Genomic DNA, 25,294 nt, shown 5'->3' with positions numbered 1-25,294 from the left:
GATGTATCATGGAATTTATACTGCAGGTGTTGGTGTCACACACTTCTCACACACAGCTTCTGTGCTGTGGCTATCAGAGCTCAAATAAACAAACAAACAACATTCTTTATATTGACAAATATGAACACAAACACAACTCTTTATTGGTTCTCTATTGTATACGGAAATAATCATACATTACAAATAAACAAACATCCATAAACAAACAAACAAATAAAACAAGAAGCCAAAATTCCGTGTGGAGTAATACATACAGTTCCTGTTTATCTGGATTTCTCAAGGAACCACTGACAGATGAAAACTAGATAATAGCTAGATGATAAAATTCTAGGGTTATGCTTGTATTTGGTCCTAGGTATTCTGAGAGACTGATAACAATAATGAAGAAATTGCAATCACAGTGTAGATTTTAATACCTCATTCGCTTTACTGTAGGATTGAACCAATTTGAAATTTTTTTTTTTTTTCACACACTAATAGAATTTTAACATTTTATGTTCACCTCCAGACTTAGGAAGAATTATGTACAAGTTGTGCTCTTTTCTCCAATGAGAAACACATCCCGTTATGAATCGCATTGTTTTAATCTGTTCACGCCTAAATCCCTGCGACAAGGTTAACAATCTCAGTCCCTATCAATTGGTTTGGGCCAAATCACTAGTGATAAGGTTGAGCAAGCTTTCCATTCATGGGTATTTGTTTGCATTCCGAATGAGTCGTATCTTTGAACAATTTATCTTCTGAATACATCCGATTTTTATAGCATATTTTAACCTCTTTTCATGATTTTTCATGTGATAGTATCGTCTAATTCACACCGATAATGTAACACAATTTGCTTACAAAAGCGATAAGTTTGTGACTTTAGGGAATGTTTAGTTATTATGGCCGGGGGTGGGCCGGCAAATTGTTCCTGCGCATCAGTCAAAATACAGTAAAGTGGACACAAGCTATACAGTAACTGTTTGTTTCGTTCCCTTGTTTACATTTAAGACGACAAGTTTCCTCCTTCGAGTCAAGTGTCCTGGGTTAACGCCATCGGACAGCTTAGGCAACGAGACAGTCCTGATCCTACAAAAATAAGATGAAAAGGAATTAATATGAAAATCGATTGATACCATTTTGCGTTGAGAACGAAATTATTCAACAGTGCGTCACACAAAGACGTCCAAGCCATGAAAATAAGACAAAAGGCTTTAACTGCATTTTTGCTCATACTGCTCACGCAAACACCGTTTGTTTATCTTAATGAGAAAGTTTGGTAAAATGTGCGTTCTGATCAGATTGGTATTTTGAATTTTCTTTAGCAGTCCAACACTCAGATAGCAACTTTGTTTTCGTGGTTACTCGTTTCCACATCAAAATTACATATATCAAAATTCAGTTATTCAAATTAATATCTCTAGACTCTTCATAAGTTGCCTACTTCATAACTCACCGTTTCATTATTTATTGTCACTGGATTTGCTGTGTCAGCTTCAATTGATAGTCCATTTTCACGACGCTGGTTCCCTGTTCGTTTCCAAGCGAAATACACAATCGACAGTATCACAACACCAACAACAACGATTGTAGGGACCGCAACAGCCACAGCAATATGGGATTTTTTGGCCTTGTTATCATCTGCAACAAAATCGAACAGAATGAATTGATAGAACGGCAGATAACCAGATATGAACTGAATATGCTCACGTGTTTTACAACAGGTTCATTAATAGAAGTACGCTTCACAGAACAATCAGATATCTGTTATAACACTATATGTAGCAGGTTTTATCAACTTCGCACAGTATTCTCAGAGTTTAATCACTGATTACAAAACTTTATTTAATGAGCTATTAATCAACTTGACACTGCTCAATGCTTCATGGGACAATTAGATATCCATCAGATCAACATTCGCAGCATGTTTCATTAAGTTTAATGCTGTAATTTTAGAGTAATATCACTAATTAAAAGTTCATTAAATATGCAAATGAACCCTAAATTAACATGACACTGTTCAATGTTTCATAGCACAAATGAATATTTATCAGATCAATATCTGTACCCGATTTCACTGACTTGGGTGCCGTAATTTCAGAGTTATATACCTAATTACAACGTTCATTAAATATGCAAATGAACCCTTAATTAACTTCATACAACTAAATGCTTTACAACACAGTTAGATATCTGTCGGATCAGTATATGCAGCAGTTTTCGTCACATTTGATGCAGTTATTTCAGAGTTATATCACTAATTATAAAACTTCATGAAATATGCAAATGAGCTATTCATTAACTTGACACTGCTCAATGCTTCTCAGTACAATTGGATATTTATTAGATAAACATATCTAGCAAGTTTTATCAAATTTAATGCAGTAATTTCGGAGTAATATCACTGATTACAAAGCTCATTAAATATGCAAATGAACCCTCAATTAACTCCACACAACTAAATGCTTTACAGCACAATTAGATATCTGTAGGATCAGTATTTGCAGCAGATTTTATCACATTTGGTGTAGTTATTATGGAGTTATATGACTAATTACAAAACTTCATAAAATATGCAAATGACCTATTTGTTAACTTGACACTGCAAAATGCTTCTCAGTACAATTAGATATTTATCAGATCAATATCTGTACCCGATTTCACTGACTTGGGTGCCGTAATTTCAGAGTTATATACCTAATTACAACGTTCATTAAATATGCAAATGAACCCTTAATTAACTTTACACTACTAAATGCTTTACACCACAGTTAGATATCAGTCGGATCAGTATCTGCAGCAGATTTCATCACATTTGGTGCAGTTATATCGGAGTTATATGACTAATTACAAAACTTCATAAAATATGCAAATGAGCTATCTATAAACTTGACACTGCCCAATGCTTCTAAGTATAATTAGATATATATCAGATCAATATTTGTTAAAAGTATCATCAAGTTTGGTGCAGGAATTTCAGAGCTATGTCACTAATAAAAAAAGTTCATTAAATATGCAAATGAGAAGGTAATTGACATGACACTCACAGTATCATCATAATGTTGTAAGATTGTCATCTGTGAAAAGTTTCATGAAATTTTGTGCAGTGTTTCTTGATATATGTCTGCACTGTCATTACCGTCTCCATAAGGAAAAAATTGTACGGAAAAAAACAATATTGCATAACTTCATTAATATGCAAGCCACACTAACCAAAATCTAATCAGTTCTTGCAAATAGCATATAGTACCTGTGTACCGAATCTGAGTTGAATCCGTTTAGGCGTTTTTGAGTTATCGTGTAAACAGACAGACAGACAGACAGACAGACACACACACACACACACACATATGGACAGACAGACAGACATCGTTATGACAATAGCCCACGTGTTCACACACGTAAGTTAAAAACATCTTCAAAGAAATAAAAAAGATGGGGAAGAGCTTATGTCGATTTTGCGCTCTGTAAACAAGGAAGAACACGATTGGAACTAATTTTGGATAATTGGATGGTGAAGTAATGCCTATTTGATCTGCAAATGTAAGCTCATCTGCTTTTCTTTTTCTATGTTACACACTTATTGTTTTTTATGAGTAATTTGTAATATTGCAACATTCAGCTATGGCACCTAAGATTTTTGAGAAATTTGAAAAATATGAAAATCCAATTACCCCAAATTAGTTCCAATCGTGTTGAAGATACTATTACCTTCAAGAGTTCAAAAAGACGGAAAAGGTACATATAGCAATGTTCTCATGATACATTTGATAGTATGCTACAGTTTTCCTTGTCTACTAACAGCATTGCTGATAAATATGTTTTCGATATTTTATACAGCAATTTTGTCCGGTGAATTTTGTCCTGTCTACATTGGAAGCAAAAAACATTCAAAGTGTCATGAGTAAGGATTTCTGAGGGGACAAGACATTTTGTTGGAGAAGATTCTCATCAAAGTGTTAATAGGCTTGATATATTTGCATAATCGCATACTATTGAACCTTTCACTACACAAACTTTATGTACCCGGCCAGTCAAAACCTACCGGCCACGCTTGGCGCTAATGTCACTCGGGGCCGGGCGGCGGGCAGTGAGTTGAAGTTGAAGGTGTTTAATCTAAGACTACGAGGAAAAACGTAAAGCCGACCAATTCCAAAGTAAACAAGTCCATTGATGATTGTGGAATGATTTACAAACTTAGAGAATCACTTTGAAGTTAGCTCTATTACCTTTAACATTTCATGTATTTTCTGTTATTTCGAACTTTTGGTAAAATACAGTTTAATGTTTACTCCCAAAATTAATTGCTTTGTCTTAAAAAACTGGTGCTCGTATAATAATCGTATGTTACTTTTACGAACGACTGAATTCCTTTGTCAGCGATAACGTTAACTCTCCATACTCAGTAGATAAAATTACTGAAACTATTAACCAAAGTTGCGGCGCATGACCCCTTCAGTTTTGAGGATTTGTTACGTTTTCTTACCTGACTAGTCCCGAGAAATAAGATCATAATACTGCAGATTCTATAGTTAAAGGTATACAGTCACCTATAATCTAATTATGCCTATATATGGTCAAAGGGGGTGTTTCTTTGTAGTCAAATGCCCATGTGAGGGCGCTGTTTTTAAAAAGCGGCCACCCGCTTAAAATCTGTGATTTGTTAGATTTTCTCTCTCCATGGTAACTGTGGCAAAATTGGAACAGGTGACAGTATACTTTTAATAGCGTCTAATTTCTATGGTTTCTATAACCATACTATGCATGTCCAGATGTAAGACATTGTGTTCATGACTTCAGAATGGTCCTCATTCATGATCCCATTGCTACGTACACACTTCCATTCATGTTTCTGAACCTTACTGCGTTCGCAACGTCAAACTCACCTTGACATTGACTTTCATCGGATGAATCACCACAGTGGTCCTCCCCGTCACATTTCAGATACTCTGGAATGCATCGCCCATTGTCACACAGGAATTCTTCGTTGCCGTACACGCATTTACCATTCTCGGCTGAATAAAAATTACATTATGTTGCACTTTGTCATTCCCAATCATACAGTAACTTATAAAAAAGTAAGTATATGGCTAAGTCAATGTAAAATTTCTCGAAGAAGATGCATTTCCATAACAGAAGAGCTAAGGGTTTGTCGAAGTCTGTTCATCTAATTTTAAGTTAAATATCGGCTAGCGAGAGAAAAGAAACGTTCAGCAAGGGCTTGAATACAAGATAACGAAAAACACTTAAAGAGGCAGACCGCAATCTCTGATTCTCGCATAAGAGGTCGTTGACAACAACTCTTTATGTGATTTTGGTCCTTTGTTCTCCTTATTTGAAAGTTGTGCACAGTTACTCAATTTGCCTAGAAATAAAGCTGATCAAAAATCGGTCTCTTTAAGTTAGAACGCACCTCGGGGACAGACATTCAGACTCTCAAACTTTTACAATTCTCTTCTGATATACCACATATGGGGGTTCATTTTAAAGCTTTTGGTGAAAAAAAAACTTTTCACCGGCTTAGTTTTCCGAAATTCGAAAATTTTTATTTTTCTATATGGAGTTAACACAGGGATAGCGGCCATTTTGAATTTCTAATATCGGTAAATCTTGGGTAATTTGTTTCTCTAGTACCAAAATTTGCACGGTGACCCTCTATTTTTATTCTTGATTTTGAAAGAGAATGATTGAAAGATTCATTAAGGAAAGTTAGAGCAAAACTTTAAGTCTTTCACTTTCGAGGTGCATACTACCTTAAACCATAGAGAAAGATAGATGTCTATGATACTCTGTGCTTAAACTTAAAATAATATTTTGATTTGTTGAGTACGCAAACAGCCGTCCATGGCTGATACATCTATTGAACAATCGATTATAAAAATCTTGCCATCTTCGAATCATCGGATTGAGAGTAATGATTGCCCAAAAATGATAACCATGATGACACTCCCAACAGACAGTTCACAATAAAATATTGCTGAAAGGGTCACCGTGTTGAGACAGAACCGCAACTTCTTATAGTCACGAAAATATGGGGTACAAATTTTGATGCAAGAGAAACAATTTAACAAAAACTAGCGATATTTGAAATTCAAAATGAATGATATTAACATTTTTAATGAATGATGAAATATTTTTACAAAAAAAAGTTAAACAGCGTTTGGTGAACAGCTCTGGCCTACACACAGCAGACTAGAAAAAGTATTATGAAACATTGAGAGGCAGTAAATCGGCTCCTGAGGCACATTCTACTTACAGTGCCCGCACTGATGAAATAGCCTTTAAGTAGTTACCTTGATAGAACATTGCATATGACGCTTTGAATCCTCGCTGCTTTGAGGTTTGATCGTTCACCATCTTGAGTTCTAGTTCAATATCCCCGTCCATGGAGAAATTCAGTATTGATACCGGCTTTCTGGAACATACAACGTCACGCACAAGGCCATCGCTATACAGGAAAACTTTTTCTTTCAGGTCGTCGCATACATCAACAAATCCTAATGAAAAATGCGAATAATGATAAAACAGAACGATTACATTTATTTAATAGTGCGCGCACTTTGTCAACTTTTCAAAGGATTTCAGACGATGTCAATCGAGATCTTTGGATGTATACCAGTGGTGAACCGTCCTAATTGTCAAACAATAGTATTGCATGAGTGTGGTTTATCCGCAGTCAGTTTTTTTTTTATTTTCCGTAAATTGCATCACAGTCCCTCCAGAGGGACTGAGGTTGCACTCAGTAAACAGCATAGCACAGAATGACTTCATAACTGATGTGATAATTTAACAGGTCCAAAGTTACCATAGAATATTTTGTGGCGCACGATTAGCGGCGCCTTTTATCCCCGATACTTCTCAAATAGTTTGCTTCTTTCGATAATAGTCATTGTACCGACCTGAATCAAAATGATCAGATTTGCCTGGACTCGGTCTTGTATTCTTCAACCAGCAACTACCTTTAGTTTGACCAAACGCATTGTCGAAGGACCAAGCTTTGCATCCAGTTTTGCGGCGACATTCATGGCAACATTGTTCCGCAGACTGCATCTTGAAATGATGACCGTCGTTCATGTCTCCTCCTTCTCGCCCTACGTTATTCTCTACGTTACAGGCGGCTACAGGATGAAATTCGAAACTTGACTAGACTAGAATCGTTATGCAAAATATTAGAGCTGCATGCATGCATGCATGCATGCATGTATGTATGTATGTATGTATGTATGTATGTATCAATTGATAGGGATGCACGCATGCGATTCACATATGTATGTACTAAAGCATGAGTAAGGACGTCTGTAGATTTTGATATTTACTCCGAAGTTCAGAGCTGACGTGCCTAATCCTTGTAAGCACCGTTGCATAGTTCAAGTTGTAGTAAGGGAGCATTCATTTTTTACAGGGAGGATCAGGGTGGGTGGAAATCAGGCGGGGTTGACTTTTACAAAACCGTTTTTAGGGGGCAGGGTCAAATTTTACAATCAATGATTGTAAGGGGGTCAAAGTTTACAAAGGTTTGTATAGAGTTATGGAAAAAAAAAATTGACTTCGGAATTTCACCAAAATGTTGCTTGATCCTCCATACATAATCTATGTGCAGTCTATGAGAAAATTATGAATAATTTTTTTTAAATACAAAACTAGAAATCTGTGTAGGCCCTATTTATAGACTATTGATTATTGATATTAATGTACTTGATCATACTAGGGTAGTTACCGGTGCATGTGTGAGCCAGAAATTTGATTTTGGAATTTCACCGAAATGTTGATTCACTATCTTGTCTATGATGAAACTATGAATAATTTTTTTCCCATATAAAACTAGTGTGTTTACGTACTTCTGATTGTTGATATTAGTGTACTTTATTAGACTAGGGCTATTACAAGTTCATGTGTGTGCAAGAAATTTGATTTTGGAATTTCACCAAAAATGTTGATTCTCTATACATTGTGGTTTGTGAGGAAACTTTAAATATTTTTTTTACAATACAAAACTAGTTTTTAAAATCTGTGCTTTAACAAAGTTTGACAATTGATATAAATGTACGTGACGAGAATATTATATTTGAAAGAGCAGATCTGAAAAACCAATATGAATTTGGAATTTCACCCAGTGATTATTTGTAAAGTTCAAAAAGGATTCTTTGAAAGTTCAAAGATCAAATGGGAAATTATAAGTCAATTAAGATAATATCATTAATATTATATAGGGCTCAGCCCTTGGTGTCGCGCCAGGGGTTAAGATTGGCAATGTTATTTGTATTGATTCATGATAAAATATAATTAATTGTTGCTTCATATGACAACTATGCCCAGTTTCCCTCTGATGAAAGCAGTTCACGTACGTACACGACGTCAAACCCTGCAGCAGTGCAGGTAAAGATTTTCTGTAATGTGTAAAAATGTTGGACAAAATTGACAATATTTACCATGATAACAGCCAATTGCGTTAAACAACCTGGACGTATTATGCAATAATTATCATTGCAATGGTAACCGCACTGCCCACCTTCCACTTACAAGCTGAAAACTATAGCGTTCCGTCTAAAAACTGGCAATTTTTTGATCTAATTATTGACATAGAGGGGCGCTTTTCTATAATTCAATCCCAGCATTCTTTACGTATGCCCCCATTCCCGTTCATATGCACGACAGTTTTCTCCCTTTTTCTATTTTTTATGCGTGATATTAACGATATTTTGTATCAGCGACAAGATGGATAGTAATACTTACTGGCTAATAAAAGAGATATATTTTATGAATGGCATGTTATATAATAATTTGCACGTTTCGTATTTGTTAATTTACGAGTACTCAAAAAAACATGGCGGCGCCCATGAAAGTAGGATACACTTCCGGTTACTCGCATACCATATTATGAATATGCGCATGCGTAGTCAGTAAGCCGCTGGCGCGACTATTATTGATACGGACTGTGACATCTGGGCAGGATTGCTGTTTTTGTGCATGAAAATTGGGATGGGTAACTCTTTTTCATGCAAACACTTTTGAAGGGCATAATTTTTCAGCCCAGGGCCATAGGGTGCGAAGGTTAATGAATCAAATCAGATGAATTTTTTTTTTTGGGGGGAGGGGAGGGATTCACATTTTTCAATTGATGAATTTGGGGGACGTCAAATTTTAGAAATTTGATTTGGAGGGGGTCGCTTTTTACATTTCATTTGTCGCTCAAGTTCCACCGACCCCCCTCCCCGTATAAAAACGAATGCTCCCTAAGTAACAAGAAATGCTGATGCATTTTGATCTCATAATGATATTGGAGTCTCTAAATTTTGTATCTGTATCATCGGACTATATTAGCTACATATATTTCATAATTTCAGTAGAAATACTTACGGTTCGTCTCAGTCTTGTTTGAAAAGGTGAGAGACAAAAATGACAAATATATGCCCTGGTATTGTCGCACTGTGGACGTTGATAATGAACACTCCGTGGGATGACTATTGTTGTACATATGTGGATAAACATAACCGAAATTTGACACGATGTAGCCACCGTATGATTTGATCATGTCATCTTCACAGACTGAAAATAATAAATTAACAAAATGAAAATAAGATATTATGTGAGCGTAGAGTAATTTAAGCTTGAAAGCGGAAAACTATCAGTGAAAAATTGTTCATGATTCCGCACTATATTATTACACAAGAACTACCGATTAGAACCTGACTACACTTCCTAAAATAGTGGTGAGATACGCATAATTGTTGTCAAGATCAGGATGCATCCACAAACACCTCTGGAGGGGGAGGGATTCTAAAGACAGTTCGCATATTTTTTCACATGCCTTCCTGACAAACTCACATTGCATTCAAGTCGCCCCCTTCTGACATGTTATAAATTTGAAGTCGCCCCTCCTCTGAAAGGGCAAAATGTATCCGATATAGTGTTTTATCCAAAATATCATATCACAGTAGTCGCGCCAGCAGCCTACTGACTACGCCTGCGCAGGTTCATAATATACTGTGTGAGTAACCGGAAGTGTACCCAACAAATTCATGGGCGCTGCCGGCAAATTCTAATCGACGAAATAGCGAAACTGCGAAATGGCGAAATAGCGAAATGAGGGACTGAACAGATATTACCAGAAGGGAGGGCTGGTGTTGTCACGAATTAATTAGGTTAAGTATGTGAAGCCATTAGGTGCCTCTTTCCACCAAATATGAAGGCTGTAGCTCTTGAAGTTACTGATTCTAGGCATATTGATGAAATCGAAGTCAAATGTTATCCTGGTAACGTGAAATTTTGGCGGAAAACTTTACTTACATAATCATCCCTGTCCACAAATATCAGATCTCGAGCTCTATTGACTAGCCTTTAATTTCATAATTGTATAATAAATGAGGTACAGTATGATAAGAGTCAAAGGTCACCAGAAACTCCAAATTTTAGTTATATGTTTACCGGTCATTTTTCAATATACACCAGCCCTCTCGGACTGTATGTAGGAAACGATACAGTCATAGCCTTGCTGCAAGGTCTCGGGCAGGTCAAAGGTCATAGAAAATTCTGAAAAAATAATACTTTCAAAATCTTCATAGCAATATTAACGTGGACATGGTTTAAGACATTGATGTTTGCAATGTAGCAGACTGGCCATATGGTCTACAAAGTGAATGTACAGAAATTTGATTGATCAAATATTATACAAATAATGTCAATTTCAAGGTTAAAATCCATGATGGCCGCAAGAAAAAAGGGTCTAAATATTATTGATGTGGACTGTGACATTTAGGGAAAGGTCACTGTTTGTGTGCATGAAAATAGGGGCGGTCACCAACACTTATTAAGGGTCACTATTTTACGCACAGCATCATTTTGAAAAAATGCCGGCCCTCCCTCACTTTAATTTCTCTCACTTCCCTAACTCACATGAGGGCGCTGTAATAGCAGGACAATGGAGAGCTTGTGGAACGAATGTTACATCGAATCGACCCTCTGTTTGCTGTTTGTCGGATTTGTTCATTATATATATTTCAGTTTCTAATAGTTTCTTTATAAATATTTGAATTTACTAGTCAGTTTCTTTATTTCTTCATTTCGCTATTTCGTCGATTATAATTGCCGGCGCTGCCATATTTTTTTGAGTGCTCGTAAATAGACAAAGACGAAAACGTGCAAAGTATTATTTCATAGCATTCCATGAATGGTATGTAACAGGTCTGACCTGAGAGTAATAGCAGCATGAGGCATTGACATTGAGGTTATTATTCCCATAATTGTACTATGGAGCTTAACTCCGTCATAGTATATAGCATGTCAATTACATGTTTGCTGTATATGTTTGGCAAAGTGTTGAAGAGGGAGAAGGGCTGGCAAATATTTTCAAACATAACAATAAATTCCAGTACTTTAACTTGAAACTGCACAGCAATCAAATTTGCCCAACAAAAATCAATAATATTGAGCAAATTACATGGTTAGATCAGGCACGGTTTGTGGAGAGACCGTGGATCAGGTTAGAATTGCATCAGAGACCCGGAACTATGGAGCAGAGGAATACTGAACAAATATTAGAAAAGTTGGTGGCGCCAGCAGCTGATTTTGAATTCTCGCATGAGTTAGCAGTGTGTATTGCATCAACCTATGTAAGTCTCGCGAGAGTTGGCTTGTTTCAAAATGGCGGCGCACAGTGATTACGGAACCCAGCCTTTTAAAAATGATGGAAAATAATCATTCCGAAACAAATTTCGTACTGTTTTTGAACAGAGAGATTCCCTTATCAGAAAAGTCCTTTTTCGGGTAGGAATTGTGGTAGATGACATTACTTATTTCACGAAATCCATGACAATGTAGTCAAATGGCCGCCTCCATGTATATCGGAAGTGCGTTTTTTCAAACTCGTAGGATTTCATTCCATTCCAAATACGTGTACATATGTTATCTAAAGTGTTCGCAACGCGAGCGACCTTTGGCCGCTCTCGCTGTGCTCGCTAAAATACATCTCTTCTATTAGCTAGTAACTTTTCGTACAGTATTATTTTCCACCTTGTCACCTATACAAAATGTTGTTAAAGGGGAAGTTCACCAAGGATGACTTTTACATATGTGGTAGCTCTGTGGTCATTTACCTAAGAAAAAACAATTTTCACCATTTATAACTCGTGCGATTTTTTTACAAAAACCGATAAAAATAGTACAGGAAGTTGCCCATGTAATTTGAATCATGGGAAAACGCTCCAAGCTTGGAGCTTGCATCATGTGATCTGGAAGGGACCATCTTTGGACGGGTATGGCCCCCACATTGCCCACTCACAGTAACACAGTAGTAAACAGCAACACAAAATCTGACAGTGGATTATAAGTGATTTATCGTTTATGCAAGGACACTCCGTATAAACAAAAGTTATGTGAATACGCACAGTCTGGTTTAGGCATGGGTAGGTGGACAATGCCATACCCATGGGAAGATGGTCCCTTCCATATCACATTATGCTAGCTCCAAGCTTGGCGCTTTTTCCCATGATTCAAATTACATGGGCAACTTCCTGTACTATTTCTATCGGTTTTTTAAAAAATCGCGTGAGTTATAAATGGCGAAAATAGCTTTTCCAGGGTAAGTGACCACAAAGCTAGCACATATGTAAAATCATCCTTGGTGAACTTCCCCTTTAAGCTTGCTACCACGCCTAAAATATAGAAAAAGAGAGTAAAACTGCCGTGCATATGAACGAGGACACACGCAAGGACTTTTTTTTTGATAACGCTCGAGGGTCAAAGTTAACAATGGGATACCCAAGGGTACTCTCGTTCCAACGATATCCCACACAGCCTCGAACCCGCCCCGTTTAAATTACAATAAAACAAGTATTATTGTACACTACTGGGATTAAATTTTAGAAAGCGCCCTCTGTGTCAATAACTTGATGCAAAATGTGCCAGTTTTTAGACGGAATGCTAGTTTTCAGCTTGCTGTTGGAATGTAGGCAGTGCATCTACTACTGCAACGATAATGATGGTACAATACGTCCCTTGGTTAAACACAATAGGTTGTTTTTGGAATTTCGCCGAAAATGTTGATCCACTATAGATGGGAGTCTATGAGAAAACTGTGAATAAGTTTTTCCGAATACAAAACTTACTATATTTCCGCATATATAGGCGTTGGATAATTGACATAAATGTACTTGATTAGAATAGGATGGTTACAAGTGCGTATGTGCACAAGAAATTTGATTTTGAACTTTCATCGAAAATCAGTATTGATCCACTATAAATGGGAGTCCTTGAGAAAACTATGAATAATTTTATCCCAGAATAAAATTTGCAATATTTGTACACAAATAGACGTTGGATGATTGACATAACTGTATTTGATAAGAATAGGTTGGTTACAAGTGGATATGTGTACAAGAAATTTGATTTTTGAATTTCACAGATATTGTTAATTCACTGTACATGGGAGTTTATGAGAAAACTATGAATAATTATTTTAGAATATTAAACTAACTAAATCTGTGCTTTTATAAGTGTTTGACAATTTATACACGTGTACTTGATTCAAATAGAGTGTTTGAGAGGTCAGATGTGGACAACAAAATTGATATTGGAATTTCACCCATAATCATTATTTCACTTCTCATTAGAGTCTACATATGATGTATTAAATATTTTCCCCGACAAACTTGCTATATCTGTACTGTATAACTATATGTATATATGTATATATCTAAGTGTTGTTAAATATTGATTTTCATCACGCTTCAGGGAGAAGAACAAGTTACAGCAGTCGATACACAAAACAAAACCACCAAAAAAGTAGCCAAACGTTATAGCTTTAATTGACAACCCAACATATTTCATATCAATCAGAGACAGTTTTGTTTCGAGTGCCCTCTTAATTTTCCCAATTTTTTTCAAGTTCCCCTAACATACCCTTGATATTTTCAAGACCCCGCCAATTCTCCCACCCCTCTCCAGAGGCATTTGTGAATGCAGCCTTAGAGTGTGTCAACTATAAAACAGTAACAGCGATCATCACGTAATTGTTTGACTACGCTATTTGCCTACGCCTGACACATAGTGAGAAAGCCCTAATACCACGCCATTGTATACAGTAGTGAGAAGGCGCCAGATAACGTATACAGAAAAGACGAGTCTCACCAGAATATGTCTTCCTAGTGATGTCTATGTCTTTGCTATCTTTGATCACGACAACATCAGCCTTGAACCCTCTGGAGGATATGGCACTGTCGGTTAGAAACACGGCATAGAGGCTTTTTCCAGATGATATAATGACGTCATCTATTTTACGACCACAGTATTTACCAATCAGTGGGGCTGTGCTGCCGTCTCCGTCATATACCAGGAGCCGGTCACTTGAACAATTCGGCGAGTCTTGGATTTCGAAAGCAGAGAACTTGACCTGTGCACGAACGATAGAGTGTTGTTTCCTTAGTTTGTCAGGGTGTCACAGCAAAGCAAAGTACAAGCAACAGTATCCAATCATCGTGATCTTTTTTAAAAATTAAGCCTGGGAGAGATCGTGTTGAAACTCTCTCTTAAGGAATTAAGATGAATTTCTTACCTTTACCAGACTTCCGTTCAGGGTGTTGATTGTATAAGAACATTGGATGTATTTATCGTACTGATTCGGATAGTTTGGTGATTTGATGGTGGCATTTTGATCAGTATTTAGATCGTAAAACCGATTGCAGTCATCTGAAAAATGTAGAATTTCGAGAAATAATGATCATTAAATAATAATCATTAAGAAGTTAGTATATCTTCTCACTATAAGTGAAAGTGAAATGAAAGTCAAATAATATCATTAAAAGTTAATGTAGAAAAATGTAGAAAGAATACTTGCTGCTTGCTGTTGTACGCGTGGGGGATTTTTTAGGGGAGCTTGGGTGGGGAAGACTTTCATTGTGGTGGTTTGTGTGTGTTTACACACACACACACCACACACACACACACACATACGTACGATGAGAAGACACAAACTGTATCATTATTTTGTTGTTAAATAATTGGCGTATTGTAGCGAGGCATGACTGTCGTACGTCTTGTGATACTGATGATGGGACCATCTTAGCTTCTGAATATTATTGAGGTCGTAGTAAGGGAAATAAATAAATTAACAAATCAAGCCCGGCAATGTTCTATTAAAATTATTAATAACTATTTCAAACCGATGTGAATATTACCCGTGCGTCTGTTAGTTTGCCAGTATAGTTAACAGTGAAAAGCAAACTTCTGCAAACGGACCCCAAACGCGAATTATCAAAGGCAAATATTACATTTTGTTTAAGTTTTTCAGGGAGATCGAATAGCAACAATAGACCCACAACTTTTGGATAGTGTACTTCCACTCTGGCGTGCTATATCTTAATATTTCAAAGAATAAGCTTGTTCTGATGAAACTCGAGTCTGACTGGCTTAATTCTAAAGAAGTTTTACTTATTCCGATGAAACTCGAATCTAAGGAAAATTTTAACTTCGTGTGTGAGAGGATCTCAAAGTGAACGGCGTTCCAAGGAAATTAGCAAACCATACAGCAGAACCAGCTTGAAGTTCACCGTCCTCGTTCGTTGAAAAGATGACCATACACTATCAAACTTCAGGGGCAGGGGTAGCTTATGTTACATGTTCATAACTTTGGTTGATCACACCGACAGAATACATTGTCTGACAAATCGGTGGAAATTATACTGCATGACATACGTTTCTCTTCAGAGGGCGCACTACTTACGACGTTCACAGTTTGCTCCTTTGTAATCCTCGGCACACTGACACTCATATCTGTTGACGAAGTCCACACAGGTACCGCCATTTTGACACGGTTGTGAGCTACATTCATCGATCTCTATTAGAAGGAAGAACAACAAATTCAATAGATGAAATCGGTTCTTGTCAACGAAGATAGACAACTACTAAAAAAAACCCAAACCAGGATAATATTCTATAAAAGTTCTACTCTGGCGCCAGAGAGATTCAGAGGCCAAGAGATCTTGATATGATGCATGGATAGTAAATCTGCAGACGTTACATAAATTATGCATATTGGAGGAAGTGCAAGAACTATCTCGAAGTCACGAAATATCCATGGAAACTGATTAACGTTTCGATCTCAAATTTACAGATGAGATATGATTACAACTTTACCCACCTGTTCCACAGGTATCTCCGTCATATCCAGGAGCACACTGGCATTCAAATCCACCATTGACAGCTTTGCATGTAGCTCCATTCAAACACGGCTGAGACTCGCAAGCACCTTAAAATGACGAAGGCAGAAACTGATTGGCTGAGATTTGGTTTAACTAATGGTGAGTCCCCATAAAGATTTATGTCTGGGGACTATTCAAAATCAGGGACGGTACATGTGGATGAAGCTGAGAATCAATATAATGGGGAAAACATCTGGAATTATGCATTCACTTCGATTGAGATAACAAATTGTCTGACTCATGAGAACAAAAAATACTTTTGCTTTGACGGACAAATTGCGCTGACTTTGATTTCTAATACCACAGCGTTACTTCCTATGCGAACAACGGCCACTACTGATTTTTTTCCTACAAAATGGCGAGACTTACCACAATCTTTTTCATCGGAAAGATCCCCGCAGTTATCAAAACCGTCACACTGCATGTCGTTCCCGACGCATATGTTATTGGCACACAAGAAGTTTGGATCACATGTGTTAGTCTCTGTTTAACAGGAACAAAGTTAACGGACGTTTTCAGACAATAGAAGGAAATGAAAACGACACTTGAAAGAATGGGTCCCAAAGCGCTTCTGTATTCTAGTACATAGCAAAGAAACGCTTCTTTATAAACAAACAAACAAACAAACAAACAGCATGGATTCAGCATCAACGTTCAGTAGCAGTCATTCATTTTTCAAGATTACTTGAAAGCATATACGGATGAAAGGAGACTGAGCAAGCTCCCGAACTGATTCACGAAGGGCGTAACAAAATACGACCACTAGATAAATACGAAAACCGAAAAAGGTAGCATGTACAATTCTGTCATCGGGTCTCCAACATATCATTTTACGTAAGGATCTGGGTCACAAAAAGGCATCGCGATATACGCAAACATTCTGGATAAGGTTTTAAACTATCGTGGTAAAATATTCCAGGTGATTAATCTTTTCCAGTCTTCCCTCTTCCCCTCAATGCGACATTGTAGAGCTATGAACATTCCACCACACGATAAAGTGTATACCGTACTGCTATGCGAGCCAAGGGCAAGTGATTTTGAGAGACAGCTCGACCATGCTATACAGTCTGAAGACAATTCGAACTCGATTGTCAAAATTAATCACAGCAAATGAAAGTCTAAACTGAACAAATGCAAGTTATTTACCTGTACGATAGGACTGCCAGTAACGTATTGCAAAACCTTCATTTCCGATATTGAATGGTACCATTGAAAACATTATTTTCAAATCGAGCTTGTTTGTGTAATTATGTTCCGAAAGATTGTCGCATATCAAGTGTAACACTTGTCCCTGGTTGTCAGTTACGGCGATATACCAGCTTTTTGTGGACACTTTACAGGTACCTTTGTGGATACATGCATAGATATGTGTTGGGATGAGAGAGAGAGAGAGAGAGAGAGAGAGAGAGAGAGAGAGAGAGAGAGAGAGAGAGTTATTAAATCATATGGGTACTTCTAGAGGTGCGATCGAAAACCAACCTTATATGCATTTATCGTGGTCGCGAATGTTTACTTTATTCTAGGGTAAGTTGCTGTGCAAGGGAGGGGGGACTTATAGACTGGGCTCCGTGCGTCCGTGTGTCCACGCAGATATCTCAAACACGCCTTGGTCGATATCTTTTAAACTTGGTACGAGGAAAATACACTATGACATATATATGCACCGCCATTATTTTGCATGTGGCTTGCATAAGTGGTGCTACTTTTACATAATTATTTATATTTGAAAAAGAGCTCCATTTCTGGATAGAGTTTACCTATTTGATGAAACTTTGTACAGATGTTGGTCACACAGAGCTCCAATAGTACAGAATGACATATGCCAGTATTGTGTCAATTAATTGCTAACATGTATATTTGATTAATTTTGTACTTAGGGTGATATGTCTAGAAATACTGCAGCAAATTTAATGAAACTTAGTACTGATCTTTAGCACAAAAAATTTTAATAGAATACAAAGACATTTAGTAGTATTATGTTACTATTGCTAATTTGCATATTTAATGAACTTCCCTAATTAGTGTGCTATGTCCTGCAATACAGCATTAAATTTGATGAAACACGATACAGATGTTGATCTCTCAGTGCTGCAATACAAAGCAATGGCATTCAAGGGCATCGTGAGGGGATTGCTAATTTGCACACATTGTGAATTTTGGTTTGAGGTAGAATGTCCATAGAAACACTACATCAAATTTTATAAAACATGGTACGAGTGATGATCTGTCAGTGTTACAATGGGATGCAAAAATGTTTATTAATAATAGTACCATAGGCTGAAATCCAAATTAGGAAATAAACACTATTATCATTATTAATTAGTAATTGACTTATTTAATGACCTTTGTAATTAGGGTAGCAGTCCAGATTGGCTTTAAGTTTTCACCATCATGGTGTGGACCAACCCAATTGTTTTCTGTAAGAATGTAGGGCCTCAAAACAGGGAAAGAATGTTTGTAGTAAGAGATCTATATACTGAATGACTGCACTAAAGCTGATGAAACTTGCTGCAGATGTTTTTCATACAAAGATTCAAAAGTCAAGAAAGACATTTAGCAGTATCAATAGCTAGTTATAGCAAGTCTCTTTTGTACTGACCACAGGGGCATTTTTGGTTCATATCTGGCCCTCTGATTTTTTATGTCTAGAGCCATCACTAAGACATGCCTGGACCAGTTTCTTGTAGATTAGTTGAACTTTGACATTTCAAGAGCCAATGCATTACATGCCTAATTCTGATGAACTTGGTGAAAGGACATAACCCTATGCCATTCATACTAAGGGTCTACTTGTTTACAATCCAATCCAATATGGGCATCAGTCACAGACAGGTCTTTGGCACGCTCATTTCTTTGTTCATGTGCATCATTTCGACTGCAATTAAGTTATTTCCACTGACAAATTCCCGATTACACACGAGGGCTATGTCATTGTCGATGACTTATTTAATTATATTTAGACTTATTCATTATTACCTGTTGTGAACAGATCAACTTCTTCAAACACCAGGTGCAAGGTATCAAAACCCTTAAGGCTATTGATGCTTAATTCACAGACAGAGTTCTGTTGGTGCTCTAGTAAGGAAGGATATTCCGCATGAGAGAGGATAAAACCACCGACGGACCGTGCATTTGAATCACCACAAACTGAAAAAAGGGAATAAAAACTTCACCCGTCACTTCCATATGCCTTACTGTTGGCTGCTGAGCTGAGTCGTTGTAAACCCAAAGCACAGTCCCCTATCTAAAGACAAGATTTGGAAGGTTTCTGAGGTTTTGCAAAGTCATTCATTGAATCATGCTGTTTTCGCTATCTCTTTTGATATGAATAAGAAAGGGGGAGCCTCACCGGAGTAATTTCTCTTCTCGTGCGAATCTATGCTTTCATATATTGCTTGAAACCCCTTAGCATGTTTGTCGGCGTCACTTATGAACCGTAGGAAAAGACTTGGACCGGAGGAATATATGGAGTCAGGTAGGAGAGAGCCGCACATATTCGGAGACAGCTGCTTGCCGTGGTCGTTCCCTCCGTCATAAACTACAACGTAGTCCTTATCGCAATTGGGCGAATTCTCGATATCAAAGTACAAAAATTGAAGCTGAAAACACGAGAAGAATAGGATAAAAATGTTAATTTACCAGACATTATTATGCTTCACATGTTTCAGTATTGATGTAAATAGAAACGATCAGTCGTCTGCCTGTTTGTTTTTTATGCATACTTTTCTCCAAAATTATGCAATGAGTGCCATGTATCGTGGCAGAGAGAGTTCAAGGGAGAAAGTTACAAAATAATTAAGATCGCAGTAAATGGAATATACATGTAAGTCTGGCGGCCCAAGTGATTATCGCTCACTGAACTGAGTGTTTCATACAGTACCTTAATTATTTTCTGTTTAGCGCTGGATGTGATGTTGTAAGAGCAGTCTAACTTGTGCGGGTAGGCGCGTTCGTCATAATTTGGAGAAGTAAAGGTACCGTTGTTGCCTGAGAGGTTGTGGGTACACGGTGAAGTGGTAGCCAGTCCAGACGTTCCAAATACCATCACTCTCATCTCAGCCAACCAGAACATCGATAGTACAAACGTACAACTTGATAGCTTCTTCAGTGTTTTCAGCTGCATTTTATTTCTCGATTGCTTTATATCTTAGTGATAACTGATAGTAACTGTCAAAATGAAAGCAAGCAGAAAGATAAAATGTGTTTTGCTATCATGTTTCAACTGGTACTAGAGTTACTCTTCCCTCGCAATGTCAAACTGTGCCTGCCATCTTCTACGATTATACCATTGACGTTTTCCCCAACACTGCAGGGTTTTGTATACACGGCAGAATGCAAAGTCAGTCGATGAATATACCTGGAATATCTTGGAAGAGGGTAACGAGAATACAGTCACAGTGAATATGCAATATTCGCATGTACGGATCAATATATCTTTTAGAATATGTAGAATCCACACATGTTTTCCAAGAATTCCAAACTTTCCACTTTCCCATTATTACAACAAGTTCGTAAACTATTCGGGCTCGGTATTTATCTCGGCAACCTTCACTTCGCCTGCACTTTCTTTTTTTCAATTTTTTACTGCTGTTTCCGATATCTAATAATCCATTCCTTACTTGTAGGCAGTTAAACTTTCACTGCCTTTTTGTAAACGCTCTGATTGAAAAAAAAACACTGCAACCTTCGTTGATACACATCCGCAAAATCACAAACGTCTGTTGGTAACGGTCAAAATATGAGTTTCGAAATAAGTGGAAACGCAAAGATTACAACAACTCTCTGGAGACGCGGCAAAGGTCGAAGACAGTCTGAGCTATCTTTCCGGTTTTAGGAGCTTTAAATCTTTTTGATATTTTTGAATCAAGCTATTACTGTACTGAGTTTGTTCATGTTATGCCCGTTTTGATGGTGTTATATATTATTGCCTGCATACTTGGGTTTATGTGCCCGAGAGCAGGTGACAGTTTGCCCCGACGCCAGGAGGGCGAATTGTCTCCTTCTGCGAGGGCACATAAAACCCATGTATTCAGGCAATAATATTTTTATTACATGCCCCGTCACAGTTAACGCTATATGACATTTATTTACATGCAGGGCATTCTCAAACAATTTACGGGAGCGTTCTGCTGTTTAGGCCGGGGGTGGGCCGGCAAAATCCAGGGGTCACCTTAAATTTAAAAACTGCAAAGGGGAAAGGGGGTCATGTATTTTATACTTTTAGGTGAAATTCCAACATCATAATTGTTGTCCACATCTGAACTTAATACCCTATTTGAAGCAAGTACATTTGCATCAATTGTCAAACACCAAGAAAAGCACAGATTGAGTTAGTTTAGCATAGTGAATCTATAGTTCTGTGAAATTCCAAAATCCAATTTCTTGCACCCATATCCATGTGTAACTACCCTAGTCTAAAGAAGTACACAGTCTATAAATACACAGACTTAGCTTCTTTTGTATAGAGAAAAATATTCATAGTTTCCTCATAGACTCCCATATATAGTGGATGAACATTTTCAGTAAAATTCCAAAATCAAATTCCTTGTACATATAATATGCACCTGCAACCATCATATTCTCAAGTACAATTATGTTAATTATCTAACGTCCGTATATGCACAAGTGTAGCAAGTTTTTCATCGGAAATAAATTATTCACAGTTTCATCACAGACTCCCATGTAGGCCTATATTGGCTGAACATTTAGGTGAAATTCCAAAGTCAAATTTTTTGTAAACATACCAGTTGTAACAACCCTATCCCAATTAAGTACATTTATGTCAATCAAATGTCTATAAATGCATTGAAAACGTATTACATACTTTTCTCATAGACTTCCATGTATAGTGAATCAACATAATTAACAGCTGATTATCAATTAAATCCAAATATCAAAATTTTGTACATACACGCTTGCGCAATTAAATTGCGATCCATCTGTAATTTCTGTCCAATCCCTTTGAGGGGCATTTCAAAATTATAGCAAGTCAGAAGGGGAAATTTGAACGTTAACACATTGTGAGTTTGTAAGGGGGTCATTTGAAAAAAAATCTGAGTCTTTTTGGGATTTTATCGCCTCCCCTCCAGAGGTGTATGTGTATGCAGCTTTACTCAAGCGGGGGGGGGGGGGGGTGTCATGAATATTTTGTCATCTAAAAGGGGTTCATCAGTTTATGGTGCAATGGGTAGGGGGTTCACTTATTTTGACTGATGCACAGGAAGAATTTGTCGGCCCAACCCCGGCCATAAAAACTGAACTCTCCCTTACCATTATCCACCAACATCAAACAGGTTTTAACTAAAGTCAAAATAGCAGTGTGCGCATGGATATTTTACATCTAGCGTTAAGCGTCTACTTTGACGTCAAAAATGTCGAAGGGCTTCACAGGACTGGGTAACCATGGTAACCGGTCGGTACATCGTTCAGACGGCCCTCTAATTCCCCGGATGTCCTATGCAGATCAATACACTGATTTGTATGGAAAGCCGTGACTGACTAAAGTGTTCTAATATCATGTTGTCAAGAGTATTATCATGTTGTGATATATAACACATGTCCTAGAAATTTATAGTGTTGTCGTCGGCATTCAGCACGTTGTTCTAGGCATTTAACATGTTGTCCTAGCCATTCAGTATGCTGTCCTAGGCATTAAGTATGTTGTCCTAGGCATCATGCATATTGTCCTAGGCATTTAATATGTGAGTGGCATTCAGTATGTTGTCCTAGGCATTCAATGTTGTGCTAGGCATTTACTATATTGGCTTAGGTATTTAATGTGTTGTCCTAGGCATTTATGTTATTGTCCTAGGCATTTTAATATATTGTCCTAGACATTCAGTATGTTGTTCTAAGCATTTAATATATTGTTCTAGGTATTCACTATGTTGTCTTAGGTATTTACCATATTTTTTTAGACATTTAAGTGTTGTGCGAAGCATTTACCATATTTTCTTTGGCATTTGACATGTTGTTCTAGGCATTAAGCATAATGCCGTAGGTATTTAATATGTTGCCTTATGCATTCAGCATATTGTCCTAGGCAATTAGTGTGTTTTCCTTGGCATTCAGTATGTTGTCCCATACATTCAGCATGTTGTCAAAGGCATTACAAATGTTGTCCTAGGCATTCAGTATAGTGTCCTAGGTATTCAATATGTTGTGCTAGACAATAACCATATTGTTCTGGGCATTTATTTTGTGCTAGGTATTTACTATGCCGTCCTAGGCATTAAATAGGTTGTCCTAGGCATTAAATATGTTGTGTTAGGTATTTACCATATTGTCTAAGGCATTTGAAATGTTGACCTAGGCATTTACTATGTTTTACTAAGCACTGACTACGCTGTCCTAGACATTCAGCATATTCTCCTGGGCATTTAACATGTTCCCATAAGCTTGACCATTTGCAATGTGTATGTCTGCATACTTCAATAACACGATTGCAACTAATTTTGGATAATTGGATGGTAAAGTAATGTCGATTTGATCTACAAATGTTATCTCATCTGCTTTCCTTTTTATATTACAAACTTGTTTTAAGAGTAATTTGCTATATTACAACATTCTGCTAATACTTTTGAGAAATTTGCAAAATATGAAAATCCAATCATCCAAAATTAATTCCAATCGTGTTTAGTATACAAAAACTGAAGCACTATTACAGTTGATATAAAGGTAGTTCATGATTTATTTCTAGGTTTTCTTAGTATTCTGTTCATACTTGTCTAGTTTTTTCGGGGGCATCATATATTTTCGTCACTAGCTTTGGTTCTGGATGGAGGGGGAGGTCTATCTACTTTTTAAAACCAATGACGTGAACTTGCCCCCATATAAACTGAGCAGTTCCTAAGCAATAAACCACAAAACAAATTTACGCTCTCATGCGGCGTCCTATAAAAATGAAGCAGCACACTTCACTGCTCTAATATTTTAATTACCGGCCAGGTTAAAGGTGGCGCAAGATCTAATTATTTTTCCATACAAAGTATCAGAGTGTAGCGTTTGGGTTGGCTTTGCTGTTTCAGGTTGTTTTCCCTCAGTGTAGTCACAGGTGCGTGTCTAGACGCTTCGCTAAGCCTTTATTTGTTTTTCGGGCTAGGCTAGGCTCCATCTGATTAAAATAGTATTGCAGACTTGTTCTGCGGTATTCTCTCACTGAGGGTGCGACCGTAGATAAAAAAGACCGTAATACCGACCCATCTCGACACCGAATTTTAATCTGATTGGGCTAGGCTAGGCTAGGCGCGACTACGTCTTGGTTTTAAGCTAGGAGTACAGTCTACCCTAATTTCAGACAGTGCCTCACTGTTCCAGATTTATGTGGAGAATTTCGCCAAAGTCGCGAATCATGCGGACCAAACACTGAATCAGGAAAAGTCATGGCCTTTCACAGGGCGAAAATATCTTATAAAATTTAATATATAATCGGCTACTTTACACTTCTTATAACCGACATAGGCCCTTCGGAAAGATCAAAGGTACAGTACTTGAGTATGTGAATGAGTGTTTATGAAGTCCGAGTCAAACGGTCTAATAATTGATGGTTTTATGTTACAGTACACCTGTGTTGATTAAGTGTGCGCATGCTCAATCATACTCGGGACAACATGTCTTTAAATGCCAAGCTCAACATGTTGAAAGCCCAGGACAACATGCTGATTGAATGCCTAGGACAACATATTCAATGCCTAGGGTAACATTGTAAATACCCAGCACAATATGCTGAGTGCCTAGGACAGCATTTTCCTAGGACAATGTGTGGAATACCAAGGACAACATATGGTACTGGCCTAGGACAACAGCATGATTGCCCAGGACATTTTGCGAGAGGCCTTATACAACATTGTCAATACCGGGGAAAATATGTTGAGTGCCATCAACAGCATTGTAATTTGCCCAGCACAACATTGTAAATGCATAAGAAAACATACTGAATACAAGGATAACAAGTTTAGTATCAAGGGCGACATTTTATATGCTTGGAACAACATTGTAAATATATGGGACAACATATAAATGCCTAGGACAGCATGTTGTATGCTTAGGACAACATCGTAAATGCCTAGGATAACATTTAGAAAGTCGAGAACAATATTGCAAATAAAGACAACATACTA

At 37.4% G+C, this 25,294-nt stretch overlaps 1 protein-coding gene across 1 annotated transcript; it reads right to left on the bottom strand.

Moving 5' to 3' along the window:
* Nucleotides 1-121: 121 nt before the first annotated feature.
* On the bottom strand, nucleotides 122-20,340 carry LOC139135559 (bone morphogenetic protein 1-like). The gene is made up of 15 exons (XM_070703008.1): nucleotides 20,056-20,340; nucleotides 19,525-19,774; nucleotides 19,152-19,322; nucleotides 17,322-17,519; nucleotides 16,545-16,658; nucleotides 16,115-16,222; nucleotides 15,698-15,811; nucleotides 14,531-14,664; nucleotides 14,107-14,368; nucleotides 9,340-9,528; nucleotides 6,882-7,100; nucleotides 6,276-6,479; nucleotides 4,869-4,997; nucleotides 1,439-1,623; nucleotides 122-1,071 (listed from the first exon to the last, which is right to left on the bottom strand). Exons 1-15 carry the CDS (start codon nucleotides 20,296-20,298, stop codon nucleotides 1,048-1,050), a joined length of 2,544 nt encoding a protein of 847 aa, XP_070559109.1. The 5' UTR covers nucleotides 20,299-20,340; the 3' UTR covers nucleotides 122-1,047.
* Nucleotides 20,341-25,294: the final 4,954 nt, after the last annotated feature.

This window comes from Ptychodera flava, chromosome 6 (genome assembly GCF_041260155.1).
Source record: "Ptychodera flava strain L36383 chromosome 6, AS_Pfla_20210202, whole genome shotgun sequence".
Taxonomy (NCBI): Eukaryota; Metazoa; Hemichordata; class Enteropneusta; family Ptychoderidae; genus Ptychodera; species Ptychodera flava.
Note: the sequence above shows the minus strand (reverse complement) of the source record. Positions and strands in the feature narration are given on the sequence as shown.